This window comes from Megalops cyprinoides, chromosome 14 (assembly GCF_013368585.1).
Source record: "Megalops cyprinoides isolate fMegCyp1 chromosome 14, fMegCyp1.pri, whole genome shotgun sequence".
Classification (NCBI taxonomy): domain Eukaryota; kingdom Metazoa; phylum Chordata; class Actinopteri; order Elopiformes; family Megalopidae; genus Megalops; species Megalops cyprinoides.
The window spans coordinates 5,550,001-5,575,000 of record NC_050596.1 but is presented as its reverse complement, the minus strand read 5'-3'; the positions used below and the strand labels follow the sequence as shown (position 1 = coordinate 5,575,000).

The window sequence follows — 25,000 nt, the reverse complement described above, 5'->3', positions numbered from 1 at the left end:
ACTAGACGAACGCGTCCGGCGGCCGTGATAAAGGCTACCTTTTCCTCCCCGAGCCAGCCGGCCGAGCCCCTCGCGAAAACAACACGCGATGGCAGCCAGCCACGGCTCCTCGTGACCGTCCCATTGACCGGGTAAACGTGTTACGGCCGGCCGCGTAATGAAATAAAGCTCCTCTTTCATACGCCACCTCTCAGTTAGCCTGCCCTGTTGCACTTAAACGAGAGGCGCCCCCCCCAACCCCCTCTCTGCCCCCCCCGCCCCCCCCCCCCCCAAACACACACGTGCCGAATCAATCGATTAATTAAGCGCCGTTGTGGCGGATCCGTCGGAGGTCTTCAATCACGGCCGGCACCGGCGCTGCCTCACTCCCCCGATCCCTCGTCAGCCCGCATGAATAATGTGCTGTCCGGAGGGCATCTGCGGCAGGCGGGGGGGGCGGGGGGAGCGGGGGGAGCGGGGGAAGGGTGGGGTGCAATAAAAACGCTCGGTCCACAGGAACAGCGAGGCAATAACACAAGCAGTCCAGAGGCAAGAGTCACGCTGACTCAGATAGCGCATACATCAACATCAAAATGAAAGGAGGAATGACCCTGGATCCGCCACGCTCCCGGCACCGATCCCGGGCCTGGTGGCCGGGTTCTCCAACACTGGGGTGGGGGTGGGGGGGCAAAGTGCCGCCTTTTTCTGAGGGGGGCGGGCAGGTGATGAAGAGGAGCCCGGAGAAACATTGCAGCATTAGATGCAGCTCACATGGTATACCTTAAATGCCAGGGTAAAAAGAGGGGAGACCACATGACGTTAAGCCTTGGCAATCTTCCAGGGAGGGTCCGTGTGTAAATAAGCACGCTTGCGGTGCGTCGGGGAGCGACACTATGCAAATATCATCAGACCGTAATAAGAGCAATAATAATCCTTGGGAATATTTGCCTGGAGAAAAATTAGCATTTGGCTGCGGAGCCATAGGCAACGCGGAGCACGAGATAAGGTTATTCACCACACACACACACACATTCACACACACACACACACACACACACACGGACATGGGCGCCCACGCACACACAGACACACGCACACTCACACATTTGGAAATAAATGCAGGGGCTGTGGAGGGTGAGCCCTGTCTGGGAATACTAATGTCAGCGTGTCCAAGGACCAGAGCCTCCCCCCTCCCCAGTCCCCACCCCCCCAGGGTCGTTTAACCGCATCTTAATACCTCCAGCGCCTCTGTCGTTAACGAGACATTAACGATAGGCGCGCCATTATCGCTGCCTTCCTCTTCCGCCCGGCCGTCCCACGCTGCCATTCATCAGCCTGCGAGACGCAGCCTCCATCTCGCGTGCAGGAGGGGAGAGGAAGGGAGAGAGAGGCCGCGCGCCTGCCCTACTTCCTCCCAGGGCCGCGACGCCGGACACCAGATAGGTTGGACATTTGTCTCTGCATTATTCATCCTCGCTCTGGTTTCAGACGCAGCGCCGGCCAGCGCCGAGCGCACAAAACGAATTAGTCCCTCGTTATCCACGCTCGGCTGGCTTTGCGACAGCGCGCGGAAACCTTAGAGCCGTTCGGCTGCCGACACCGATCTCTCCCCCCCCCCCGCCCCCCCCGGCCGCCACCCGGCAACCCGTGCGCCCGTCTCCGCGGAGCTGAGCCAGGGGCCGGTGCGCAGGTGTGTATCCATATGTAAATCCGTCACGGGGGTGGCGTGCTCGGCGGCGTGACAAGGTGACGCTGGGTGACGGGGACGCACTGATGGGTCGCTCCAGCGTATCGCACCCGCCCGCTAGATACGTGGTGACAGAGGATAGACGCGCGGCTGGTGTGACAGGTAGAGCTGCTCGCCCCCACGTGGCCCCAGCAGCTCCTCTTAACCTCGCTGGGCTGTTACGTAACCCAGATATAGGCCCCCCCCCCTCCCCCCACACATCCCCCCCCGAATGGACGGAGTCCTGGCAGGCTGCTGACACGCACGGCAACAGGGACAAACCTGTTGCTCTGCCACCCGTGAACCAGCTGCTCAGACGCCACGCGGTCTGAAACGCACGTACTGAAACGGCGTGGTTTTCAGAAGCGTCCGGGGCGTGTCAGTCCACTGTTCCCCTTCCCCCGCTCTCTGTCCATCATACACCCTCAGAAAGTCAAGTCCAGGGCCGTGTCTGATTCCTCCTCACCTTTCCCTCCTTTCTGTCTTACCTCCCCTCCAAAATGGATTCTAACAGCGTCGGCGTCGGCGGAGAGTTGCCGGGCTGTGGGTGTTGACCGCGGACATCGATTTAACGCGGGCCAGAGCTGTCTGTTTTCCAGTCCCGCCCCCCCCCCTCCCCCCCTGCCCGCTGGCACCGAGAGGATGCGTGCGATCAGACGGGGTCATCTTCGCCCCCGCCCCCTGCCCCCCCCCCCACTCCCCCCCACGCCTGCTCGTGCATGCGCGTGTGTGCGTGCGTGGCAGTCTGTCTGGAGCACAGGTGGTTAAACGCTGCCGCACAGCACAGTCGCCGGGTCTGTTATCTACAGAGCCGGCAGTTTGCAGGCATTGAATCTTAATTATTGTGATTTGGTTGCCAGGCGTCAGTGATGTATTCATCAGAAACAGGTCACACTTTTTTTTTTTTTTTCCTCCGGGGAGTGAGTGTGTGTGTGTGTGTGTGTGTGTGTGTGTGTGTGTGTGTGTGTCGGAGTGGTGGGGGGGGGTGCGACAGGGCATCAGCTCACTGAAGAAAAGATTTAATTTCCCTTCCTCAATTATATTAAATGTGAGCTGCATATACATGCGGAGACGTATTTTTTATCCGAGGGTTTTGGAAACGGCTCTCTGTGGCTTTCTGAGAGCCTCGGCTGTTTCAGGAGCCCACACCAGTCTTCCCAGAGTCCCACAGGCAGGCTATTAGAGGGGCACTGTGTGTGGTTTTGGGGGGGGGGGGGGGGGGCATGGTGTGGGTTATTTGTGTCCCTCTCCACCACTCTTACTAGCGTCCAGCTGGTTTGAGGGAGTTACTATTGGCGCAGAAGCAGAATCACACTTAACATCACACCTTCGAGGAGATCGGACTCTCTCTGTATTAAGATATGTAGGCATCTAATGGTGGGGTTTTACATTGCTACACTGCAGTGAAATGTAGCTACACAATCCCACAGTGTGTGTTCAGCTTAGCTAGTTGGTGATCAGTGGTTTCTGCTTAGGGTCAATTAACACGTCTGTCCTTTTGGCAGTTGGTGGGGTTTGCTGTCATGAGATGTCTGATAAAAAGATGATAATTTAGACGTGGGCTCGATTTAGATGTGGGATTTGACATGGTGGTTTGGTAGAGCACGTAATCAGCGAGCCCCATAACCTTAGGTGAGCTTTCAACGGCTCGCAGCTTTAGCGGTCTCTGCTCTGCTCCAGATTAAGCGCTTGTGTTTTTCACCTGTGCTGTGTGCTATATACCTGTTCCATTTTGGTATTTGTGGTGTTAGTTAGGTTTTTCCCCCCTTGGTTATATTTTGATTCAATTTTTTTGCTGAAGTCAATCTTTTTTCGTTGCTATTTCACAAACCCATAGCTGTGCACGCTTAATGTTTGCACCAACACTGTGACATGATCTGATTAGTGAGACTTGTATTTATTAATATAAAGAGGACGAATGAAATGTTTGAAGTGAAATACACACGAAGTTTAATTCCCGTTTCATTCGTGGGCAGGCAGTCTTCGCTCTCTGGGTGTTTCGTGACGTTCCGGGTCTACCACCTGCGAGGCTGTTTTTGTTGTTGTGAAGGCAGTAAACAGGCGAGTTCTCTCCGTGCGTTTTTTTTAATCTGTGTGCTTTGCGAGGGAGCGCTACTCCGCGGCCCTGCCATGATTAAAGCCCTGGCCTCACTGAAATGCAAAGCAGATAATTAAAGCGAAGGGAGAGTCCCGGGGCTGGGACCCCGTGCGTGCTCTGAGGCATCGGTGAGCGGGGAGACGGGGGAGCCCGGCACTGCGGCTGGAGAACAGAACAGCCCCTCCCCCCATCGGCCCCTCTCCTGGCTCCCCCCGCTCCCCCCCGCCCCCTTCAGCCGGCAGATTAGGGAGGAATTATGCGTCTCAGCCGTTTTAAGGAAAATGAGAAGAGGAGATGAGCGTGTGGAGCAGGGGGGCTCCTCTCGGGCCGGCCCTCCCGCAAATCCTGACATTAGCGCAGCGGCACGGCCTCATCGCAAAGCCGAGGGGAGAGACAGCTTTGATAGATAGTAATCTAATGCCGGCCTTTATGACTGCAGTTATTAAAGAATGTCAGTGGCGAAGGGGTTTAATTGATTATCCCATTTTCCTCCCGAAGGCAGTGCGCTCGCCGAGACCTTGAAATGTGCTACCGGCACATGAAGCCGGGGCGGGGCGGTCACGCGGCTCAACCGGGGGGGAAGACGGACGGGGAGGCACGGAGCTCTGACCGGGGGCAGCGGAACGGGGCTCCCTCTGCCATCTCCCGCTCCCGCAAGCTTATCCTTACACCCGCTTACAGGCTTTCTCTTTCACCAGCATGTAACTTTCAGACAGGCGCACAGCGTACGCGCGGGACGGTGCAGGAATATGGATATGTGTGTTGCGTCCTGCGAAACTAATCCAGTCCCCTCTGGGAAGACAACATGGTGTCTGTGATCAGGAGCGAATCGCGCCGGTCACCTGCAGGATCCTGTTTCCACATAAGGCAGTGGGGCAGAAGCGACTGTAGCATTGACAGATTTAGTATCAGAACGCTCTCACTTTAAGGCCTTTAAAAATGCATTGTTTAAAAAAAAAAAAGGAAAGTCCGCAGACCATAAAGGCCGCTGGTGAGAGTTATGCTCGCAGGTTTTACCCTGACCTTGCTGTGCCAGAGTGAGCTACGTGACAGTCAGGCTTTATCAGCTTGCTACGCAACGGAGCTGGGGGAAGTCAGCACGGCGTTGTGTTTACGGCTGCCAGGGTTTCCTAATGCAGGGCTTTCAGACAGATGGGGGAAATGTGGAACGTGCATTTTAACTTTCCATGGATGGACAGATGGATGGAGAGAGAGACGGAGAGAGAGAGGGAGGGAGAGAGAAAGCGAGCAAGTGAGCGCACATCTTCTGTGTCCGCACGCCCTTAGGCCTGTGGTGTGTGAAGATGACTCACTCAGGAAACAAGCAACCGCCTGCTCTGGGGAAACGTCTTCCGCCTCTACCAGCAGGTGTAAACGGGAGAAAAAAAATCCTGCTGGGCGCGTCTGTAACGACTGCCGGTAGTGCTTTCCCCCCTGCTCGCCCCCCCTCTCCCCCCTCGCCCCCCTCGCTCCCTCTCACTCGCTCACTCGCTCGCTCTCTCGCTTTCTCTCTCTCTCTCTCTCTCTCTCTCTCTCTCTCTCTCTCTCTCTCTCTCTCGAGTGCGGGCGAGTCAGGCTCGCAGGAGCTCTGACGCACGTTGGCAGCGTTCACAGCCTGCCACATCAGTTATCGGAGCCGTCAATCGCGGGGCTGTGACACTGCCTGGCTGACTGCTCCGCGGGGAGGCTGCGTCTGCTCTGCTCTCAGCTGATCACCACGCACTCAGGGCACCGCTCCCCTGGGGCCCGCAGCGCGTGCGAGCACACACACACACACACACACACACACAGAGGCAAGAAAGCGCGCACATTTCGCACACACACAATCAAGCGCTGACACACACGCGCAGGCACGTGCTAAGCAAGGCGACCGAGCGCACTGACAGGCACTGATAAACACCATCCGCACGTTTTGGAATGGCTACAGGTGCTAACGGTCGCACGAGCCTCGCAAACAAATGTGAAAAAGACGGATAAAGGCGTATTGTCCCACGGGCTAAGATAATACCACGTACTGCAGTCACACACACAGGTCAAACCGAGGTTACGGAACATAGGCTTACTGTGGTGCCTCACCCCGTAGGACCTTGGAGAAAAGAACTCGCTTTAAGTCAACATTGAAATGCCTGCGTTTTTTTTTCGATAGTTGGTGTTTGTTTGCTGTTCTGCCATAGCTTTGCCTGGAGGCATGAAAAGCCTGGCTGGTGAGCGCACGAAAGACGCTGATGGCATGTTGCTTATTTGTGCATGTCAGCTGGCTGCACTTTTAGGGGGGTGGGGTGTTGCGGTTATTTAACAGTACCGCTCTATGGTAAAAAAAAAAAAACAATTAAAAAAAATAATAATATATATATATATATATATATATATATATATATATATATATATATATATATATATATATATATATATATATATATAAAGTCCCCAGAGTGGCAGAGATAGTGTGAGTCGACGGTATCACTGTAATACTGACTAAGCGCAGCGAGCTTGAAGTCGGTAATGTCAAGGCGTCTGCCGTTATTTTTAGACTTCCTCTATTTCCCCGAGTCTCGAATTTCGAATGCACCTTAGCCTACCAAGTGTCATGAGTGTCATAGGGTGAGTTGACCTCCCTGTCTTCCGTACGTGGGACTACCTGTATGACTCTGTGAAACAAGTCCCCTATGTGAACCTTGATGCACCGCTTAAAATCCCCCTATTCATTTGTTTCTCCAAAGTGCGTAGGTGTTTCCGAGCGTATACGGCGGTGCGAGGTAATTACTGCGCTGAAAGGGAGCGTGTCCGTGAAAGCCGGAAAACCTGCAAGACAATCTGGCTCTGAAAATGTCAAGATTCGGCTGCGCAGGAAAGGTGACCTAGCGTTAGTACTTGAGGGAGTGCATATCGCGATTTCAGTCTTGCACAAGAGAGAGGCAACGGTCTTTCTTTATCTCTGCGCTGTGTGAAGACATAACGCCTTCGAGCGGCACGCAGCCGGTGAAAAAAGCCAGCCTTGAAGGGCCCGCTGAACCCCCCAAGGAGTAGGAGGAGTGTGTGTGTGTGTGTGTTTGCGTGTGTGTGTGTGTCCGGGGCGGCAGCTCCGCTGGCAGCTCAGAAAAGGTACAACGGTGCGGAGGCTGCGCGATCGACGGCTGGATCTCTCTCATCTCGCATTTGTGAGAAGTGACGAATCACAAAAGGCGGTTGGATAACGTCCCCTTTTTGCTTGCAGGCTCCCAGCTTTTGAGATGCATCTTAACTAGGCGGCCGACGGTGACGACACGGGATGTATAAGTTATAAGTGCTCTAGTCTCTGCTAGCCTCCGACAAATGGCAGCGGGGAATTGTGGGGGAGGAAGAACGTTCGCCTACGATACGCGATCCCCGTGTGACACAAATCACCGCAGAATCACGATAGATTTGAGCACCTCTCTTCTCAGCAACCTTTAGGGAAAGGCAGTATACTGAACGCGCGTGCAGTCGTATCGTCTCTAGAAGGAGCTTGTAAACAAAGAAGACAATAAGAAAAAGAAAGCAGTTGCTCATTTAATATTCGAGCCGGGTGTTCTGCAGGCAACCCACGAGCAATCCACGGATAGTCCTTATTTCCATATTATACTGATAGCTACCCGAGAGCTGTTTTGCTGTAGCTTTGCGGCACAGTAAAGGAAGCGGGGAGGGGAAAACGCATGAAACGTTTCGATGCTTCTCTGTGTGTCTCTCTACTCGCACATCCATTTCAAGTTCACTTTTCTGTTTAACATTTAATAAGTGCTTTACCAGTACGTTTGCCCATACATTTAGTGTTTTGTTTTGGAGTGCATGAAGGAAAATAATTTAAAAATCACTTTGTAAAGCCTTTCTGGTAAAAAGCTGGACCTTGTACATGAGTATTTCATTTAGGTGTTTAGGTGTTTTAAATCAGGCGTATTTCGTCGAAATGAAGCTTTTTATGACGTGACTATACACAAAGATAACCTTGGCACCCCATGTTTCCTGGCACGTGTGTTGTTAAAATCATTTTTGTAGGCTCCAACTGTTATTAAAACATCATTTTACTCATACCAATACGCGTAGTGATGTGCTGTGGTTAAGAAGGTTTATGGTGTTGCGTAATGCGGAACGCTCTAGTCACGTATGCCCTGATTGTCGGGTAAAACCAGTCACCGTTGACCAAAATTTAGGTGGATCAACAGAACTTATTTTTGTTTCCAGACACGCGATAGCAGTGAGCAAAAGCCGTCAGTGTTAAAACACAGGTGGCTACACGGAAAATGTGAGAGGTGGTTTGTTGTGTCTTCGGCGCGGTCCCTTGTGAACGCACGTCCCGCTGGGGTTAATTGCTCAGCGCTATACCTGGGCCCAGCCTGTAACGGGTGGCGGTAGCATCTGGATCTCCGAGGTCGGTAAAACGGAAGAGGTGATTAGTCTCGTTCGCGTGCTCATTGTGGAGTCTGGTTAATCTCCCTTAACGGACCCAGTTTCATCCCTCATTTCATTGCCGTTCACCGGAGAGCGCAGGGTCTTCGACAGAAGTCCTCACCCACGCGCCGTGTAGAGAGGCAGCTGCGCTTCGCAGGGGCCGACACGCGAGATTTCAGCAGATCCATGCAAGTGAAACATATGAAACGAAACAGCATGCCAAATTTTTATGATTTTTTTAAAATCATAACTTGATCAGTAACATGTAAAAAAATAGCGATGAAATATCAGTTTAAATACTAATTTGTTATTCACAGTCCATTACCACAAGCAGCATTGTACGTTGAAGTTTGATTTTATTTTTGGTGGCAACCCTGAATATGCGTTTTTAGATTTTATGGAACAGCTTTGAATCAGAAATACCCGCTGGATAATAGCAATTTAAGCATTTAATATGCCATTTGTTCATTTCAGTAAAAGGATATCTCGTTACACGTGGCACATTTATCTCCGTGTGTGTGTGTGCGTGTGTTTGTGTGTGTGTGTCTCCCACACACACACACACACACACACACACACACAGCACACACAAACCTATATATAAGATAAATGTCCCGTTGTTATGTGCCTGTGGGTCCTCTTTAGTCCGCGGCATACGCGGCGTGCACACCGCCTGCTCCCTCCGCCATAAAGCGAGGGGGTCCGCTGGACTGCACACAGCCTGCGTCACCAGCGATCTTTCGTAAGAGCTTTGTGAGCGCAGGTCTATATCTGGTGCAGCGTTTTTCGCAGTTAAGCGCTCTGGCTATATTTAGAGAGGAAGCTGTTCCAATTGGACTTGCACGATTGTCGGGGCGTGTTTCTCTCGGACGCGACTGATGTGACCAAGTTGGTTTATAAACCTTGATGTGGCAGATGGTAAATAAGCGAACGAGACAATCCGTACGCCGATTTCGCTGTTACAGTGTAAAGTTAATATTTTATATTAATTTTGGTCTGTCCTTGTAACATGCAGTCGGGGAAATCCACACGCTGCAATAAAACCAAGAGATATTGCCCTTGGTGCCTGCCACCCCTCCTCTCTCTTGTTTATTTGAACACATCGCCGACAGCGGAACGGCGCCGCGCAGATTCAGAGTTGCAGTCATCGCGGCACGGTCACACACGTCTCTCATCAAGTGAGCCCCCCCCCAACCCTCCACCCCCCGCCGTTGGGACTGCTCCCCGTTTCCATGAGGATGACCCTTGCGTCCCACAGCTTCAAGGGAAAGCCCTCCTCGACACAAAAGCCCCCCTCGTTCCCTCCACTGTGTCGGATACATTATCACTCCCGGGCAGTCAGACAAAGACAAGCCGATCAGGAATGTCCCATGTCCTTTTTTTTTTGCTTCATTTGATGATAATCTGGTACTGCTCCAGCGCATTGTTGGCCGGTTGGTTTTCTGTTATGCCTCTACTGTGCACGGGACGCCAGCAGCGGACTGACGGGGCTGCCGTGCGAGCCTTTGTTCGCCTGAATGTTTCTGCACGCCTTGCTGAGCTCACTGTGCCACTGACCTGAACACGGCTGCGTGTTTGATGGCGGCGCGCTGAGGGAGCGGCGGGCGGCCAGCGCATTTGGGACACTGCCAGTCTCTCTTAAACGGGCCATCATCACAGGCCAGCAGAAACAGCCACGCGCAAGTGGCCGTTTGAATGCGATTTCACTGTTGTTCCGTTTTTACTTATTTCTTGTGTTCGGCCCCAATCGTCGGCTTTCCCCAGCGAAAGTTCCTGCTTTACATTTTGTTTTGTATCGAGTCTGATACAAATGTCATAGATAGAAGCCGAGTCAATATGCAAATTACACTGAACCGGACCGAAATAGATCCTAAAAAACACCATCAAGGTGAAACACGACTGGAAGCTTTTAGTGATTAGCTCCCGAGCCTTGACTCGAAATAAATTTAACTGTGAGATTATCTGTGTTTTTCCTCCGCCGACGGTTAATTGCCAGCGAGGAAAAAAAATCTCCCAGAACCTTCTCAGAGAGAAGCTGCGTTGGTCCCCGTGACATGACTATACACTAATGTGAGTTTTATCGTGGTGGCCGCGGTGTGACAGACATTATTTCCTCCCGAGTTCATTTCAGGTTTCCTTGTCGTGCTTAGATTGGAATTTGAATATAAAACGTTATAGTAAATGCTTCAACATGGTAAACATTCAGACATCATTAAACATGTAATTTTGTCTAGATGTTATTGTTTGCTCCCGTAAATAGGCCTATATTTTTAACAGTCTGGTCGGAATACTTGTCATTTGATCTGTGCTTTAAATAATATAAACGGCTAGGATTTAATTGTGTCTGTTCAGATGTGACTTTGTATTAAATAGTCACAACACTTGCATTTCATTGCTGACGCTTGCAGTACTGGGTTGAATAGCCGGCAGAATGCGCTGAGTGCAATTAACGCCTCTCCGCTCGCGAGAGCACTCCCTTCAGATGAGCGTGAACCGAAACCCAGCTCCCGCAACACGGCTCGAAACGCACCGCTCCGAGTCCAAGCAATTTCTCCACCCTAGAAAATCTCGGCTGGTTTGATCCACAGGGCCCAGAAATCAATTTCCGCAAAGGTCTAAAATCCCTCATCTGCAATCTGCCCACACTAGAAGGAAGGTGCTGTATAATAGTCTAAGGATGCAGACCCGTTTTGAGGTCATAAACAGCCGCTGTGAACTCTGCCTGTTTTTAGGGCCAGGTGACATTGTTGCACAGACTCATCCATTAATCAGAGTGTCCTTGTACTCCTGCCATTAGAGCAGAGAGGTCACTTGGTACACGGAGCATCAAAAATCCCCTAATTTCTACCTCATGGCTGACCTCCAGTTCCGACAGCCGCCTAACATCAGGCAAGGTGCTGGATAGCAAGATCAGACTTTTCCAGTAAAGAAGAAGACAGTACTGTTATGATTGGAAGACATACCCCCTAGAGTAGCTGGAGCCAGCATTAATAATTACCCCGTTTGCAACCAGATCCAAAAAGCGGCAGTGGAACAAACCTGAGGGCAGTGTTCTTAACCACCTCGCCCCTCCTTTCCCCGCCCCCCCCTTACGCGGAGCGCACATTTCGCGTGACATTTTGGCAGCGCATCGGAGCACCTACTCGAATTGGCAAGGAGCGAGGAGGGTAGTGCGAAGCGGGGAAAAAAGCCCTTGGCACGTACTCCAACAGCGTCACTGTGTGCCGTTTCTCCAACAGCGTCGGCACTGTTCGCCGACAGGGTCGCAGCTCGCTGGCGTCGGTAGCCACCGTGCCATTCACATTATTTCCAGCGCAGTTTGTCTTGCGTGCTGCCAGCGACCTCATCAGCTGGAAGGTTTTTTTTTTTTTCACGAGACCGTATAGTCTTTCTTACAGAAATACAGCTAAGTGCTAGTTATCACAAATTTTACTGGTATTTAGAGACTGGCTTCTCGTGTGTGTGTGTGTAGCAAGTTACGATAGCTATCAGTTGTATAAATAGCGTGTCTCTGTATTCAGTTAGCCAACTGCCTTTTAAGTCTAACTTGATGTCAATCAAGTTATCAGTAAGCATTTCTGTAGATAATTGCTTTTACAAATATTTGTGTTATAATTTGCAAGTTTGCAGATTATTAACTTGTTCCATATTTGTGTGTCTGCCTCGATCATTTACTCCAGTTTCATAACTCTCCAGACTTTGTTTATAATGCGGGGGGTTTCGCGTCATCGGCACGCGGTGTGTTACCGGAGGCTTGCAGTATTACAGATCCGCTCAGTGGAGGCAGTTGAGGGTGAAGCGGGTCTACTCCGCTTACTCGAAATTGGAGTGTCACAACACTCCCCTTCAGGGTGCGAAATACGGGGGTCTCGGGGAGGCCGAGACCCTTTGATTGACACCCTGAAAGCCTCAACAGCAAAATTTTGTGGGGTCTATGGAAAAATATTTAAAACAATATTTGTCGCTTGCAATTGTCACTAAAAATGTCTTTTAACCCTTAAAGCCCGACAGACGCAGCCTGCGTCCAAATTCACATCCCTTCTTCTCGGTTGAATTGCTCACGAAGTATTCATCGCTAACGATGCTAGTTGCTGGTATATGCCACGAAGTGTTGGCAAGAAAAATCATTTTGAATTTACGTGAAATTTAATCATAGTTACAATCTGCATACAAGTCTGCGTCCATCTCCACACCCATTACTCTTGTTTGAAGAGTACAGGAACCGGAGCTTTGTAATGATGCTAGTCACATATTTGTACATACCGAAGTAATCACGTTATGAAGACAGCTCAAACTTCTGCAAAGTAATATCTTTACTTATTTCTTCACCCATTTTCACACTCCTGCTTCTCGGTTGAATAAGTCACGAAGTCTCTGTCCCTAAGGTGAAAAGTTGTACCGCGACACACAAGTGTGCGTGTGTCGGGTTCGAGTGTGTGCGTGTGTGTCGGGTTAGGCGAGTGTGCTGTGTGGATTCTGTTGCAGGGCATAGTTTTTGCATGGTTGTGTAGTTGTGTGAGTGGCCTCATTGTTAACGATATAAGCCTTGGTGATGTGTGTGCAAAGCGTGTATAGCCTAGTTGATTGCCGTGGCTTGCATCCATGAAATCTTGTAAATTGCTTATTGAGTCTGTGGAAGACTTCAGCATAACACTGGAGCACTCGGTAGGGGCATACCTGCCAACACTCCCGTTTTTCCCGGGTTTCTCCGGTATTTCAAGGCCATCTCCCAGCGCCCTCACGTTTTGTGGTTTCTCCCGGGAAACTCCCATAATTTGCATGGCAAACGCTATTATGAATAGTCGTCATAGACAGATCCATAAGTTTTGTATATTTGTCTGACATTACCCAAGTTGCCAGACCGTCTATGAAACACAGTTTACACACACAATCCACACGCTTCATACAATTATTGATTTACTTATTTACTATCCGCAACCCCCCCCCCCCCAATCTAAATTTTGGCAGTTACGGGTAGGGCGGACCCCCGATTGCCACCGGGTATTTCGCACACTGCCCCCCCCCCCCCCTTCCAAGGAAGTGAGTCAGTGCGCGAGGAGTTGGACTGGAGTATAGCCGTATCCTCATACGGGCCCGGCCTGTTGACGACACGGGAGTGACACGATGTGCTGCACACCCTTCTAACAACAGGCAGCGGCACAATGATGCAATAATGTAAAGTAACCCGAAATCTGCCCCCACCCCCGGGAGCGCGTGTAAAAAGAGGCATTGCGCTAACGCGATGTAGCACCGTCTCACGATAACGCGATTGACTTCCATGGTTTGTCAGAGCGTCTCTCCGGGTCACGTCAGCGTTTGCAGCTACCGCTACACCTGGAATCTTCCCACGAAAGTCCGCGGGTACAGCAGATGCCAGGGCGTGTCCTGCAGACGCGTTGTCACTGTCGCAGAGAAAGTGATTGACGCTGAAAGCTGCGGCCGGCCTCCGTTGAGCGTCGTCTCAGTCACTGCTTGGCGTGACCCTGCTCGAATTTCCGCAGCGCACATTTTAAACCGCATTCACTTTTTTTCCACAAAAAAGAAAAAATGAAACTTTTTTTTAAGAGCATGTTTTCAGTCATTCAGATCGCACACTGAAGCCGTTCCTGTTTTGAAAGATGACTCTCTCTCACACACACACTCGGCGCTGCGAAACTGCGTCCTTCAAGGTGAAGAGCGCGGGATTAAGCAGGCCGGGAGGAACATTCGCCCTGCAGCGCATTCCTGTGCGCAGACACCAGACTGTGTGATGCGCAGGCCCCGGCCGAGCAGAGCGCCGTTCGCCTCCCTGAGACAATGGGACTGGCGTCCGGGACTGGCTGGTCATTCACCGCACGTCCCGATTGAATTCAAGGCTATTCCGAAGTCACGCTAACACGCGGCGGAATTGTATGCAGGTGCTCATATTAATGACGAGCGGTAGATGTGTGTCAATGCGCGCATTTGAATAGGAAGGCTAAGATTGCACAAGGGCTCAGTCGACTTGCAGTGGAGTGGCCTCGATTAAAGGCTCATAAAAGAGATTCATTGTTCCCCGCTTAGAATCAAACCACACAGTCCAGATCTTTTTTATTTGCCTCGGCTTTTGTTATTTTATCTTTTAAAATTCTTCTCTGTCCACTTTTTTTTCTCCTCTGGCTCTTGTTTGATTCGAGCGAGCCCACGGACGGCAGAATGGATTGTTGTAAATAAAACAAAATGGTGCGAAAGGACAGATGCCTCTGGTTTATTGCATTTGATCCGGGGGTGAGAAGAGCTGGCTCGTGCTTAAGAGTCGTCTCCTCTGGAGTGAGACGTGGCGCGCCTTTCTTCTCCCTCGCTGCCTCCAGGACCGCACCGACGGAGCGGCACGGTTTACTTTTCATTACCATTTCTTTTGTAGCGGAAAAAGGCAGAGGCTTGGCGGAGGGCTGAGGAGCGTTTGATGTGCTGCCACACCTCCACACAGCTGTCTCTCGCTCTCTCCCTCCCTCCCTCCTCTCTCTGTCTGAGTCTCCATCTTCCTCCCTCTGTCTTTTCTCTCTCTCCATCTCCCACTCTCCTCCTCTCTCCCTCTCTCTCTGTCTCTCACTCTCCCTTCCTCCCACTCTCTCTCACTCCCTCCCTCCCTCCCTCTCTCTCTTTCTCTCCCTCCCTGTCTCTCACTTTATCCCTCCCTCTCTCTTTCTCTCCCTCTCCCTTGCTGTCGTTCTCTCTCCCTCTCTAGCTCGTCTCTTCCCCCACCTCTCTCTCTCTGAGGAGCTGGCCTCCCCTTGCCCTGTCTTACTAACATTACTCCCCCTCCACACTCTTATATGTGTCTCTGTCCATCCGTCTCTTACTCTGTCAGCTCCAGTCGCGTGCCTTTAGAAGCACGGCAGAGAAACATTTCTGTTGCCAGAGCACAACCACACATACAACAAACGTACAGAGCTGATCGAAAAGTACAATGCACAAGTGAAGGATTCACAAGTTTGAAAAAAGACTCTGAGGAAAATCTGACTCTTGGCCTGTTGGCTGGAACCGCCCTAACCAGACAAAAGGCTCTCTGTGCTTCCTTCCTGGGTCATGTGCGCGCCCTGCTTTTCAGACTGATGTGGCAGGGCTCTGACAGGGTCTTGTCCTACGTCTGCAGGTGTCCCTGGCAGAGGAAATCAAACCGCTGAAGTGGTACCCATCAGTGTACCTGCTGGTGTCCCTCTTTCCCCTCATCAACAGGTAAGACCCCCAAAGCTTCACCTAATTCAAACAGCCAGCGGGCTTCCTTCAGCCACGTGTGTTTACCTTGACCTCACTGGGTGATTTGGTTTCAGGCTTTGGCTATGAAGCGTCACGTTGGTTTGGAATTCTAGCTGACTATGGAAATGTGATGGCTTATCCTCTATGCAACTTGCGGCTTTCTCCAACAGCACAATTTCTTAATGGGCGCAGATCTTTTTTCATGAACATGAACAAACCTTAAAACAGTTTTGTATAACTGTATTTAGAAATGTCAAGGAAAAGTCAAATTGGTAGTTAAGTGAATACAGTGCCAATTTTTCTAATACAGTTCTGTGAGATTCCTGGCTGGGGACTGTAAAGGATATTTTTTATCCTGTAAAGGATATTTTTTGTTGTGTGGCTTTTGGCATTAAGGGGTTTTTGTTACTTTTTGCATTTCTGTCCCTTCCTCATCTCTTTGAGTTTATTTCCAGATATGCTGAAGGCTCTCTCTTTTTCCCTCTTTCATGCTCTCTCTCTCCCTCTCTCTCTCTCTCTCTCTTTCCCCCTCCCCCTCATCTCCCTCTCCCTCCCTCCTTCTCTCTCTCTGTTCCTCTCCCTCCCTCTCTCTCTCCCCCCTTTTTCTCTCTCTCTCTGCCTCTCTTTCTCTCTGTCTCTCTCCCTCTCCCTCCCTCTCTCTCTCCCCCCTTTTTCTCTCTCTCTCTGCCTCTCCCTCTCTCCCCCTTTCTCTCTGTCTCTCTCTCTCCCTCTCTCCCCCCTCTCCCTCCCTCTCCCCCCATCTCTCTCTCTCCTCTCTCCCCCTCTCTCACTCTCAGTCTCTCTCTCTCTCCCTCCCTCCCCCTCTCTCTCTCCCCCTCCCTCCCCCCCTCCCCCTCCCTCTCGCTGCCGTGTGATTATAAATAGAGGCCTGTCGGCATGGCGGGGCTGCGTGTGGGATTCACAGTTTCCAGAGGAGCGTGAGGCCGGCTCCGGCAGGCCGCCGGGGTGTTTCCTCATGCCGGAGCCGGGCCAGCATCCCCAGCCGCTCCGCTGATGTAATCTTTTCCTTGGCCGCGGAGCCCTGCGTGTTTGTGTCTGCGCCGTTCGTCACCGCCCCTCCCCCGGCCCGCGAAGGCAGGCCCGCCCGGCACCCTGCGTGCCTCTCGGGCAGATTCGGGGGCCCCGCCGCGGAGCTGCCTCGCCCGCGTCCCTCCACCCTGCCAGTGCGAGGTGTGGTCGAGCACAGCGGCTGCCGTGCGGAGACTAATTCGCGGGCTGATTGAAGCCTCGGCGGACTCCGCGCTCTTGTGGTGATTGCGGTGTTGAGTGGCTGGCCTGGGGGTGGCTGGGAGAGGGGGAGGAGGGGGCGGGGGGGCTTTATGAATATTAATGTCAGCGAGCACGCTCAGTGCAGTCCAGGTCCCGCCAGGGGGGGAGGCTGAGTGACAGGACGAGGGGTAACTAAGTGATTAGCTCCGGTGGCTCACAGTGGAGAGGCCAATGTTCATGGAGATGCAGGTCAATTGCAGGGTCAGAGTATCCCAAAGGCCCCGGCAACAGGCCCCGCCCCACCCCCTCACCCTCCGTCCCTCCCACCCCCCTGTGCGTTCGACCCGATCCACAGCCCCCCTCCCCAACTCTGCGCAGACCGCTGATAAAGATGCCAAATCGAATGACCTCTTTTTCTCCTCCGTTCAGTCAAATAGATTTTTCAATGAATTATGTATTGTGTAATCAGTGCGGAGAGATTACCAGGCCCGGCCCCTGGTTTAAGGCCCTGCTCCGTCGCCTCCACATGGAACCAATTGCATTGTTTTTCCTTTGGGCCAGCGGTGATTTATACGGCGTTGCCGAGCTGGTGTGGACGGCTCCATCACCTGCTTTTCATTCCCCTGAGTTCTGAGGATGTCAGTCTCAACACTCCAGAAATAGATGGAAAGAAAGGCCGTCTTTTATCAGGGGGATGTGACCTTGCAGGAAAGGACAAATGTGACATTTTACCGGTGGCATACAACATGGAAACGGGAGAGAGAGACGCAGACGGTAAAAATGCAAATATGCAAATGAGATTCTCTCCATTTAAAAAAAAGGCAAACCTTTCTCAGTCAGCAGGGACATTCATTTTATCTTTAGCATGCCTACACACACACACACACACACATACGCACACAGGCACACACACATACATGCGCGCGCGCATAATGACAGTTTTCTCCTCTGGGTGAATGCTTTCCCATCAGCTCTTATTCTCATTTAGAAAGAGCATGTTTCAGCCCTGGCTTAGTGGGATTCTTGATTGTTCATATCTGTAATTTGAATTTTAATTCAGGCTATGTACAGTAAGACAAAGCAGACAGAAATGCTTTTAGCACCGCACAGCCGTTTACAGTGCTCGGAGAGAGAGTGCAGTAATCATTCTGCCAGTCACACTTATTCTCTCTCCCTCGCACTCTCTCGCACTCGCCCTTCTCAAACTTCTCCTCCCTCTGTCTCACCCTCTCACACGTACTCCCACCCTCAGAGGCTCCCATAGTCTCAGGCTCTCACACAGTCTCTCTGGCTGTCTTTCCTGGAGAGTAAGAGGATTCAGGGGCCTCGAAAGCTAACGGCGGTTGAGCTCACACACACACAGACACCAGACTCCGGAGAAAACGAGCAGTGAAGCACACACTCGCACGTGGCCCCTACCGCAGGCCTGAGCTGGGACGCTGCCTCCAGGCACGGTGGTGCAGGACAAACTCCAGTCAGCTGCTTGCGTCCCATCATCGTTGTTCAAATCAGCGGGCAGGCTTTGGATGAACAGGAGGGATTCACCCATCAGCAGAGAGGTGACAACCAGGTTTGGGTTAGCAAACGGTACGGCAGAGTTGTTCTAGTAGCGGTCTACTCCAAAGCTGTTGGATGGGACATGCAATAATTGGCACAAAATATGTTCGTGCCTGTCAAGTGTTCACCATCCCCCCTCTGTAGTACTACAGGTGTGTGACAGCTTTAGCTGTTGATAGGGCAGCAGTGTGTCGTAGTGGGTAAGGAGCTCGGTTTGTAACTGAAAGGTTGCTGGTTCGATTCCCCCTGGGGCACTGCCGTTGTACCCTCAGACAAGGCACATTACAGTTGCCTCAGTAAATATCTAGATGTATAAGCAGATAAATGTCAAACAACTAACCTATGTAAGTAGCTCTGGAAAAGAGCATCTGCTAAGTGACAATAATGTAATGATAGCCACACAAACTCTACAGTTATCGCAAAAATCAGGACTAGATGCATGCTTAAAGTTCTACCACTAACAAATATAGCTAATTCTTTCATCAGGTTCATTAGCTTGGTGAAAGTTTCAGGGCTCAGTAACAGTGCTTAATGGCCCATATATCTCCCTTTATTCAAACCCATGCGACGCAGTACAGCCTGCATGGCGCAGTGGGCGATGGCCTGAGAAGCCTGACCCTGTCCCAGTGAGGTCCCAGCGTGGGTCACCCTGCGCCCCCTTCGCAAACTGCACAGGCACACTCACACTCTGCGCAAACAGTGCGATTCCCGCGGTTGTTCTACAGCGGCTCTTTACCCGTCCTGTCTAACATCAGCGCAGCGGTTTCACAAGCTATTAGCCAGGTTAATTATTCTCTCGCACGTTATCGACCCGGTCTCCGCTACCAGCGCTTTACTCACAGAGTAGAAAGCTCCGATAAGGCTGGAACTCCTACCGTGTGTGTTGTACGTGTTATATTTAACTACGGTAGCAAAAAAAAAAAAAAAACAGAAAGCAACGTTATCATTGGAAAAAGGGGTATCTGTATGTCCCTATCTCTCCATCTACATGGTTCTGTGTTGTGTGCTCGGCTGCGTCTCTCTCTCTCTCTCTCCCTCCCTCTCTCTCTCTCCCTCTCTCTCTCTCTCTCTCTCTCTCTCTCTCTCTCTCTCTCCCACCCTCCCAGGCTCCGGAGCGTGTAAAGCTGTTGTCACGGCCCTGCGGTTGTGTTTACGCGCCGTTCGGGTGCACTACGGGTCAGTTGTCGTCAGCAGTGCGGGCGGATTATTTTCACAGTAATTTAGATGCAGAACGCCACCCCCTAAACGGGGGGCTTATGTGCAGGAGGCCGGCCCTGCGCAGCGCCACGGCTAAATCGAGCAGCTAACTCCCTCTCTCTCTCTCTCTCTCTCTCTCTCTCTCTCTCTCTCTCTCGCTCTCTCGCTCTCTCTCACACACACGCACAGGCCTGCTCAGTGACGCATGCGAGCACACACACACACTCCACCTCACACACGCACGCCGAACCTTGTGCTCAGTAATGCACGTCAGGTCTGGACCAGCTGTTATTTGCATGAAAGCCTCTCTCCCTTTCCCTCTCCCTCTCTCTGTTTTTTTTAACCTTTTTTTCTTGGGGTGTTTTCTACTCCGTTCCCCCCCTGTCCCTCCTCCCCCCCACCTTTGTGACAGCTGTTCAGTCCATTGTTTCCGTATGTGGGGAGCTTAGGTTAGCCCCCGCGGCAGGCGCCCCCCCCCGCCCCTCTCTCGGCGCGGAGCGGGGAGACACACGGGCCCCAAGGCCCCGGCCAGGGCCCGCCACAGCGCATCGGGACACGGCCTGCGAGCGCAGAGACGCTGCAGTCTGTTTTCATGGTAACACTGCAGGAGATCAAAAACCTGCCGCCCAAAGAGCACGCAGTAATCTCTGGTGTTTCTCTCCCCCCCGCCCCCCCGCTCTCTCGCTCACGCTCTCTCTCTCTCTCTCTCTCTCTACACTCCCCGTCTCCCTCTTTCTCTCTCCGTCTCTGTCTTTCTCTCTCTCTCTCTTTCTCTCTGTCTCTGTCTCTCTCTCTCTCTCTCTTTCTCTCTGTCTCTGTCTCTCTCTCTCTAACAGTGCACGCTATAGGTGCTTAAGTGCTCCTAATAGAGGAGCTTAAGGAGTTTCTCACTGTAAAATCCCCTAGAGACAGAATTGGCTTTATTCTGTATTTCAAAACTTCTATATTAAGTCAGAGATGTTTTTCCATTCAGGAAAAAAATAACATTTCTTTGAAGTGAAATACTTTGAATTTCTCCTTCATGTGGTAAGAAACGTTTGAATGTCTGTTTCCTTTGTTTTCTGAAAAAAATCTGTTTTTAAGCCACATTGTCTCTGTAGAATTATATGATTCTGGAAACATGCATTCCTTCCCATGGTTGAATCTGAGCTGTGTGCGTGCGTGTGCATGTGCTTTGTGTGTGTATATGTGTGTGTGTGCGCGCATGTGGGTGCACGGGCCTGCGTGTGTGCCTGCATGTGTGTGTGCGTGTTAATGTCTAAATGTGGCAGGGGGTCGCGCCCTCCTGCCCCCGGTGCGGGATCCGCGTGTGGGGGGTCATCTGGTGCGCAGCACGCTCGTCTCCCTGCAGAGCCCCGGGTTTAAATCCGGTCCGCTCGGCTTCCTCTCCGCGGAGATTTCATTTTTCTCTCTTTCTCTTCCCTGGAAACCTCAGGCGCAGTCAGCGGCGGAGATCGTACGCCTCTCAGAAAATAATTTCTCGGCAGGGCTTTGAAAAATGAGGAGGGAAAGCTCAGAGTGCTAGTAATTATTCATCTCACAAAGCGAGCGGGGATCGCAAACAGGTTGGGGGTGGGGGGAAGGCTCTGCATTAACTCTTATCTCACTCGCACTGCTCCGCACGCCGCGGCTCTGCACTTTCGCTCTCTCTCTTTCTCTCTTTCATTCTTTCGTTCTCTCGTTCTGGCTCACTCATTTACTCTCTCCTCTTTCGATCCTGCTCTCTCTCTCTCTCTCTCTCTCTCTCTCTCTCTCATTCCTTCATTCTCTCGTTCTGGCTCACTCACTCGTTTACCCTCTCCTCTTTCGATTCTGCTCTGCTCTTCTCTGTCTCTCTCTTTCTCTGTCTGACTTTCTCTGTTTCTTTGTCTGTCTGTCTCTCTCTCTCTCCCTCTCTCCCTCTCTCTCTTTCTTCCTCTCTCCCTCTCTCTCTCTCTCTCTCTCTCTCTCTCTTCCTCTCTCGCTCTTTCGCTTCTTGTTCCGTCACGTGTTTCCTCTCCCCTCGCCTTTCGGTCTCTCTCTCCGAGCTCCGTTTGTTTTCTCTCCTGCTCCCGAGGTGTATTCTGGTGTGGTCTCTCTCTCCCCGCACGCTTTGCGCTGTGGGTGCACATGTCTCAGAGCGGCCTCTCACCCCAGCTGGGTGCAGTAACCACCCTCCTCGTGTAATTTCCCAAACCGATCTCAGCCGTTTTTTAAAGCGCGGGCTACTAGCGCGGTGTCCCTCGCTTTGCGTGAACTTTGTCAACACTCAGAGGAAAATAATGCCTCACGGCAAACAGCGCTTCGCGGTTATAGGAATCTCCCCCCTCCCTGCAGGCATTAAAAGACGTCAGCGCTGGCATTTATGGGCTCTTAAAAGCGGCCGTGTTTCTCCTTGACTGTTTTTAACACTCATAATCTCCCTTGCCCCCTTTTATGGGCGGATCGTTCCGGCCGCCGTGGTCAGGCGCGTCTTTGGTTTCCTTCGCGCGGGGGTCGTTACAGGTCTGGGAAGGGACATTTACTGAAGCTAATGTTTATGGTGCCGGTAGGATTTGCTATGTAAATGACGGGGCAGTAAATCTCCCGGTGGTAAAACAGGTTGGGTGAGGCCTGCCGTGAGAGCCGGCGCAATGTTAGAGGGGCGCGTGCATGCGCGGGTACACGACCGCATTAGAGTACCCGAACTGGGGTGCGTGGTTTTTCGTCAGACTGTTGCAGCGTTGTGTAAGACTGAAGAAGAGGTTTGAAATGGTAATTCACCGCTGAGGCGGAGAGAGCTGAGAAAAGGATAGGGTGGACTCGTGTGTAGTCTGGACTACAAAAACTAAAAGCTTTCAGATGAGGTAGGGTCACATGCCATATCTCCTGCAGAGTTCCTGTGAGTGGCTGTAAGGAAAAACCGTTGGACTGTCGCTGACAAAATGACGGTGATTTACATACAATATGGGGCTGTATTGTGCGTGTGTGTGTAACAGGGAGAACACATCTGTGAAAGTACAAATGCATGTGTCTGTGTGAACCCGAGCATGTGTGAGCCAGACGTGTGTGTGTGTGTGCGTGCATGTGCGTGCGCGTGTGTGTGTGCGCGCGCACACGCGTGCCTCTGTTAAAGCAAGCTGGCGGTCATGTGAACGTCCACGACGGATTCCGTGAGTGCGGTTCATCAGCCTGCGAGGCCGAGCGCTCTCTCACGCTTATTTATGAATGTAAATCAGTCTGGGCGAAAACAGTACGTGTGTACGTGAGTACGTGTGTCTTTACGTGTGTTTGCGCGCGTGCATGTGCGTATGAATGTCAGCGTGATTATGCGCGAGATGAGGGTGTGTGACGAGTGTGAACGCGATAGCGGAAGCCCCCCCCCCCCATATCGCCGCCGGGCCTCGGCTAAACGCCGCGAGAGGAGAATAAGCGGGCAGGCACGCCCGGCTGCCCCAGCACGTGCCTCTGCCCTCCAGCAACGCGGGACGCTCTCATTAATAATGGATCCTTTGTCTATATTTAGTGGCGGGCCGCTGGGAGCGAGGCCGCGGCAATGGCCTGTGTGATACAGCGCAGCGTGTCTGTGTCCGCGGCGGGCCGAGCCCGGCGTCACGGCCGCCACCTCTCCCTCGCCGCGCGCCGCTGCTGCCAGCCTCTTTATCTCTCCCACCGCTGGCATTAATAAATGATAACTGCCTCCCGCCTTTAAATATTCATCACTCTGGCTGCGCTGTTAGTCTTTGCCTGCGTGTGGCACGCTGTAAACTTCCTCTCAGACGCTGTTTAACGCATTAGACATGCAAAAACCTGTTCTTTCATCTGGAGCTACCTGGAGAAGCCAGGATGGGTGCGCTTGTTTTTCTGATTAAATGAATGAGTTTTTTTTTTTGGGAGGGGGCTGTTGATGCTTTCCGTTATTGTACCCATTGACATGTAGAAGCCTTTATTTTGCCCCGATTATCTGCCATTGCAGTACAGCAGGTGTTAGTTAAAACACATCTAAATAAGAAGATTTCTGCTTGAATATGAATGCATATTTGCGTTGTTATGCAGATAGTGGTTTAAGCAGAAATATTTCAGTTTAACTGCCGATTTCGCACTGAGGTGAAACGTCGGTTACTAAGTAGCGGACAGCTTTAAATAACAATAATAACGTTTGTTAATATGTCACCTATGATGTGAAGTTTGAAAGTGGTTTGTAGGAAAGTGGTGCACTTTTTAAGGGGCTAAACTGCTTTGTCACATTGGCCGCATCTGTCACAGTCAGCGTTTGTCTCGGCCCCAGCATGGCTTCGTAAGAGGACCTGACGTATGTGGTCAGAAGCTCGCCGTGAGGCAGGAATGTGTAATTAGCACTGCAGACGATACATGCTTCACCCGAGAGCTCTCAGCCTGTAATAACCGGACGCGTCCTGCTATGGCTGACTGTTCTTTTTTACAGTCTATGGCAAATAATACGGGGGCGTTGCTATAGGAGCATAAACGCTGGGGCTGAGTGTCTGAGCATGCGGGGTTGAGTGTGTGTGATTGTGTATGCAGAGGGATAAGTGCTGGGGTTGAGTGTGTGTGATTATGTAAGCAGAGGGATAAGCGCTGGGGTTGAGTGTGTGTGACTGTGTAAGCAGTGGGATAAGCGCTGGGGTTGAGTGTGATTGTGTAAGCAGAGGGATAAACACTGGGGTTGAGTGTGTGTGACTGTGTAAGCAGAGGGATAAGCGCTGGGGTTGAGTGTGTGTGACTGTGTAAGCAGAGGGATAAACGCTGGGGTTGAGTGTGTGTGACTGTAAGCAGAGGGATAAGCGCTGGGGTTGAGTGTGTGTGATTGTGTAAGCAGAGGGATAAGCGCTGGGATTGAGTGTGTTTGTGTAAGCAGAGGGTTTAGCGCTGGGGTTGAGTGTGTTTGACTGTGTAAGCAAAGGGATAAGCGCTGGGGTTGAGTGTGTGTGACTGTGTAAGCAGAGGGAAAAGCGCTGGGGTTGAGTGTGTGTGACTGTGTAAGCAGAGGGATAAGCCCTGGGGTTGAGTGTGTGTGACTGTGTGAGCAGAGGGATAAGCGCTGGGGTTGAGTGTGTGAGACTGTGTAAGCAGAGGGATAAGCGCTGGGGTTGAGTGTGTGAGACTGTGTAAGCAGAGGGATAAGCGCTGGGGTTGAGTGTGTGTGACTGTGTAAGCAGAGGGACAAGCGTTGGGGTTGAGTGTGATTGTGTAAGCAGAGGGATAAACACTGGGGTTGAGTGTGTGTGACTGTGTAAGCAGAGGGATAAGCGCTGGGGTTGAGTGTGTGTGACTGTGTAAGCAGAGGGATAAACGCTGGGGTTGAGTGTGTGTAACTGTAAGCAGAGGGATAAGCGCTGGGGTTGAGTGTGTGTGATTGTGTAAGCAGAGGGATAAGCGCTGGGATTGAGTGTGTTTGTGTAAGCAGAGGGATAAACACTGGGGTTGAGTGTGTTTGACTGTGTAAGCAAAGGGATAAGCGCTGGGGTTGAGTGTGTGTGACTGTGTAAGCAGAGGGATAAACGCTGGGGTTGAGTGTGTGTAACTGTAAGCAGAGGGATAAGCGCTGGGGTTGAGTGTGTGTGATTGTGTAAGCAGAGGGATAAGCGCTGGGATTGAGTGTGTTTGTGTAAGCA

At 51.6% G+C, this 25,000-nt stretch overlaps 1 protein-coding gene across 1 annotated transcript in view; it reads left to right on the top strand.

Moving 5' to 3' along the window:
* Positions 1-25,000, top strand: part of si:dkey-100n23.5 (G-protein coupled receptor 1) — a 127,631-nt gene that overhangs the window by 84,611 nt on the left and 18,020 nt on the right. The window contains exon 11 of the mRNA XM_036545441.1: positions 15,322-15,404. Within this exon, the coding sequence (XP_036401334.1) occupies positions 15,322-15,404 (83 nt within the window). The remainder of the gene's footprint in view (positions 1-15,321; positions 15,405-25,000) is intronic.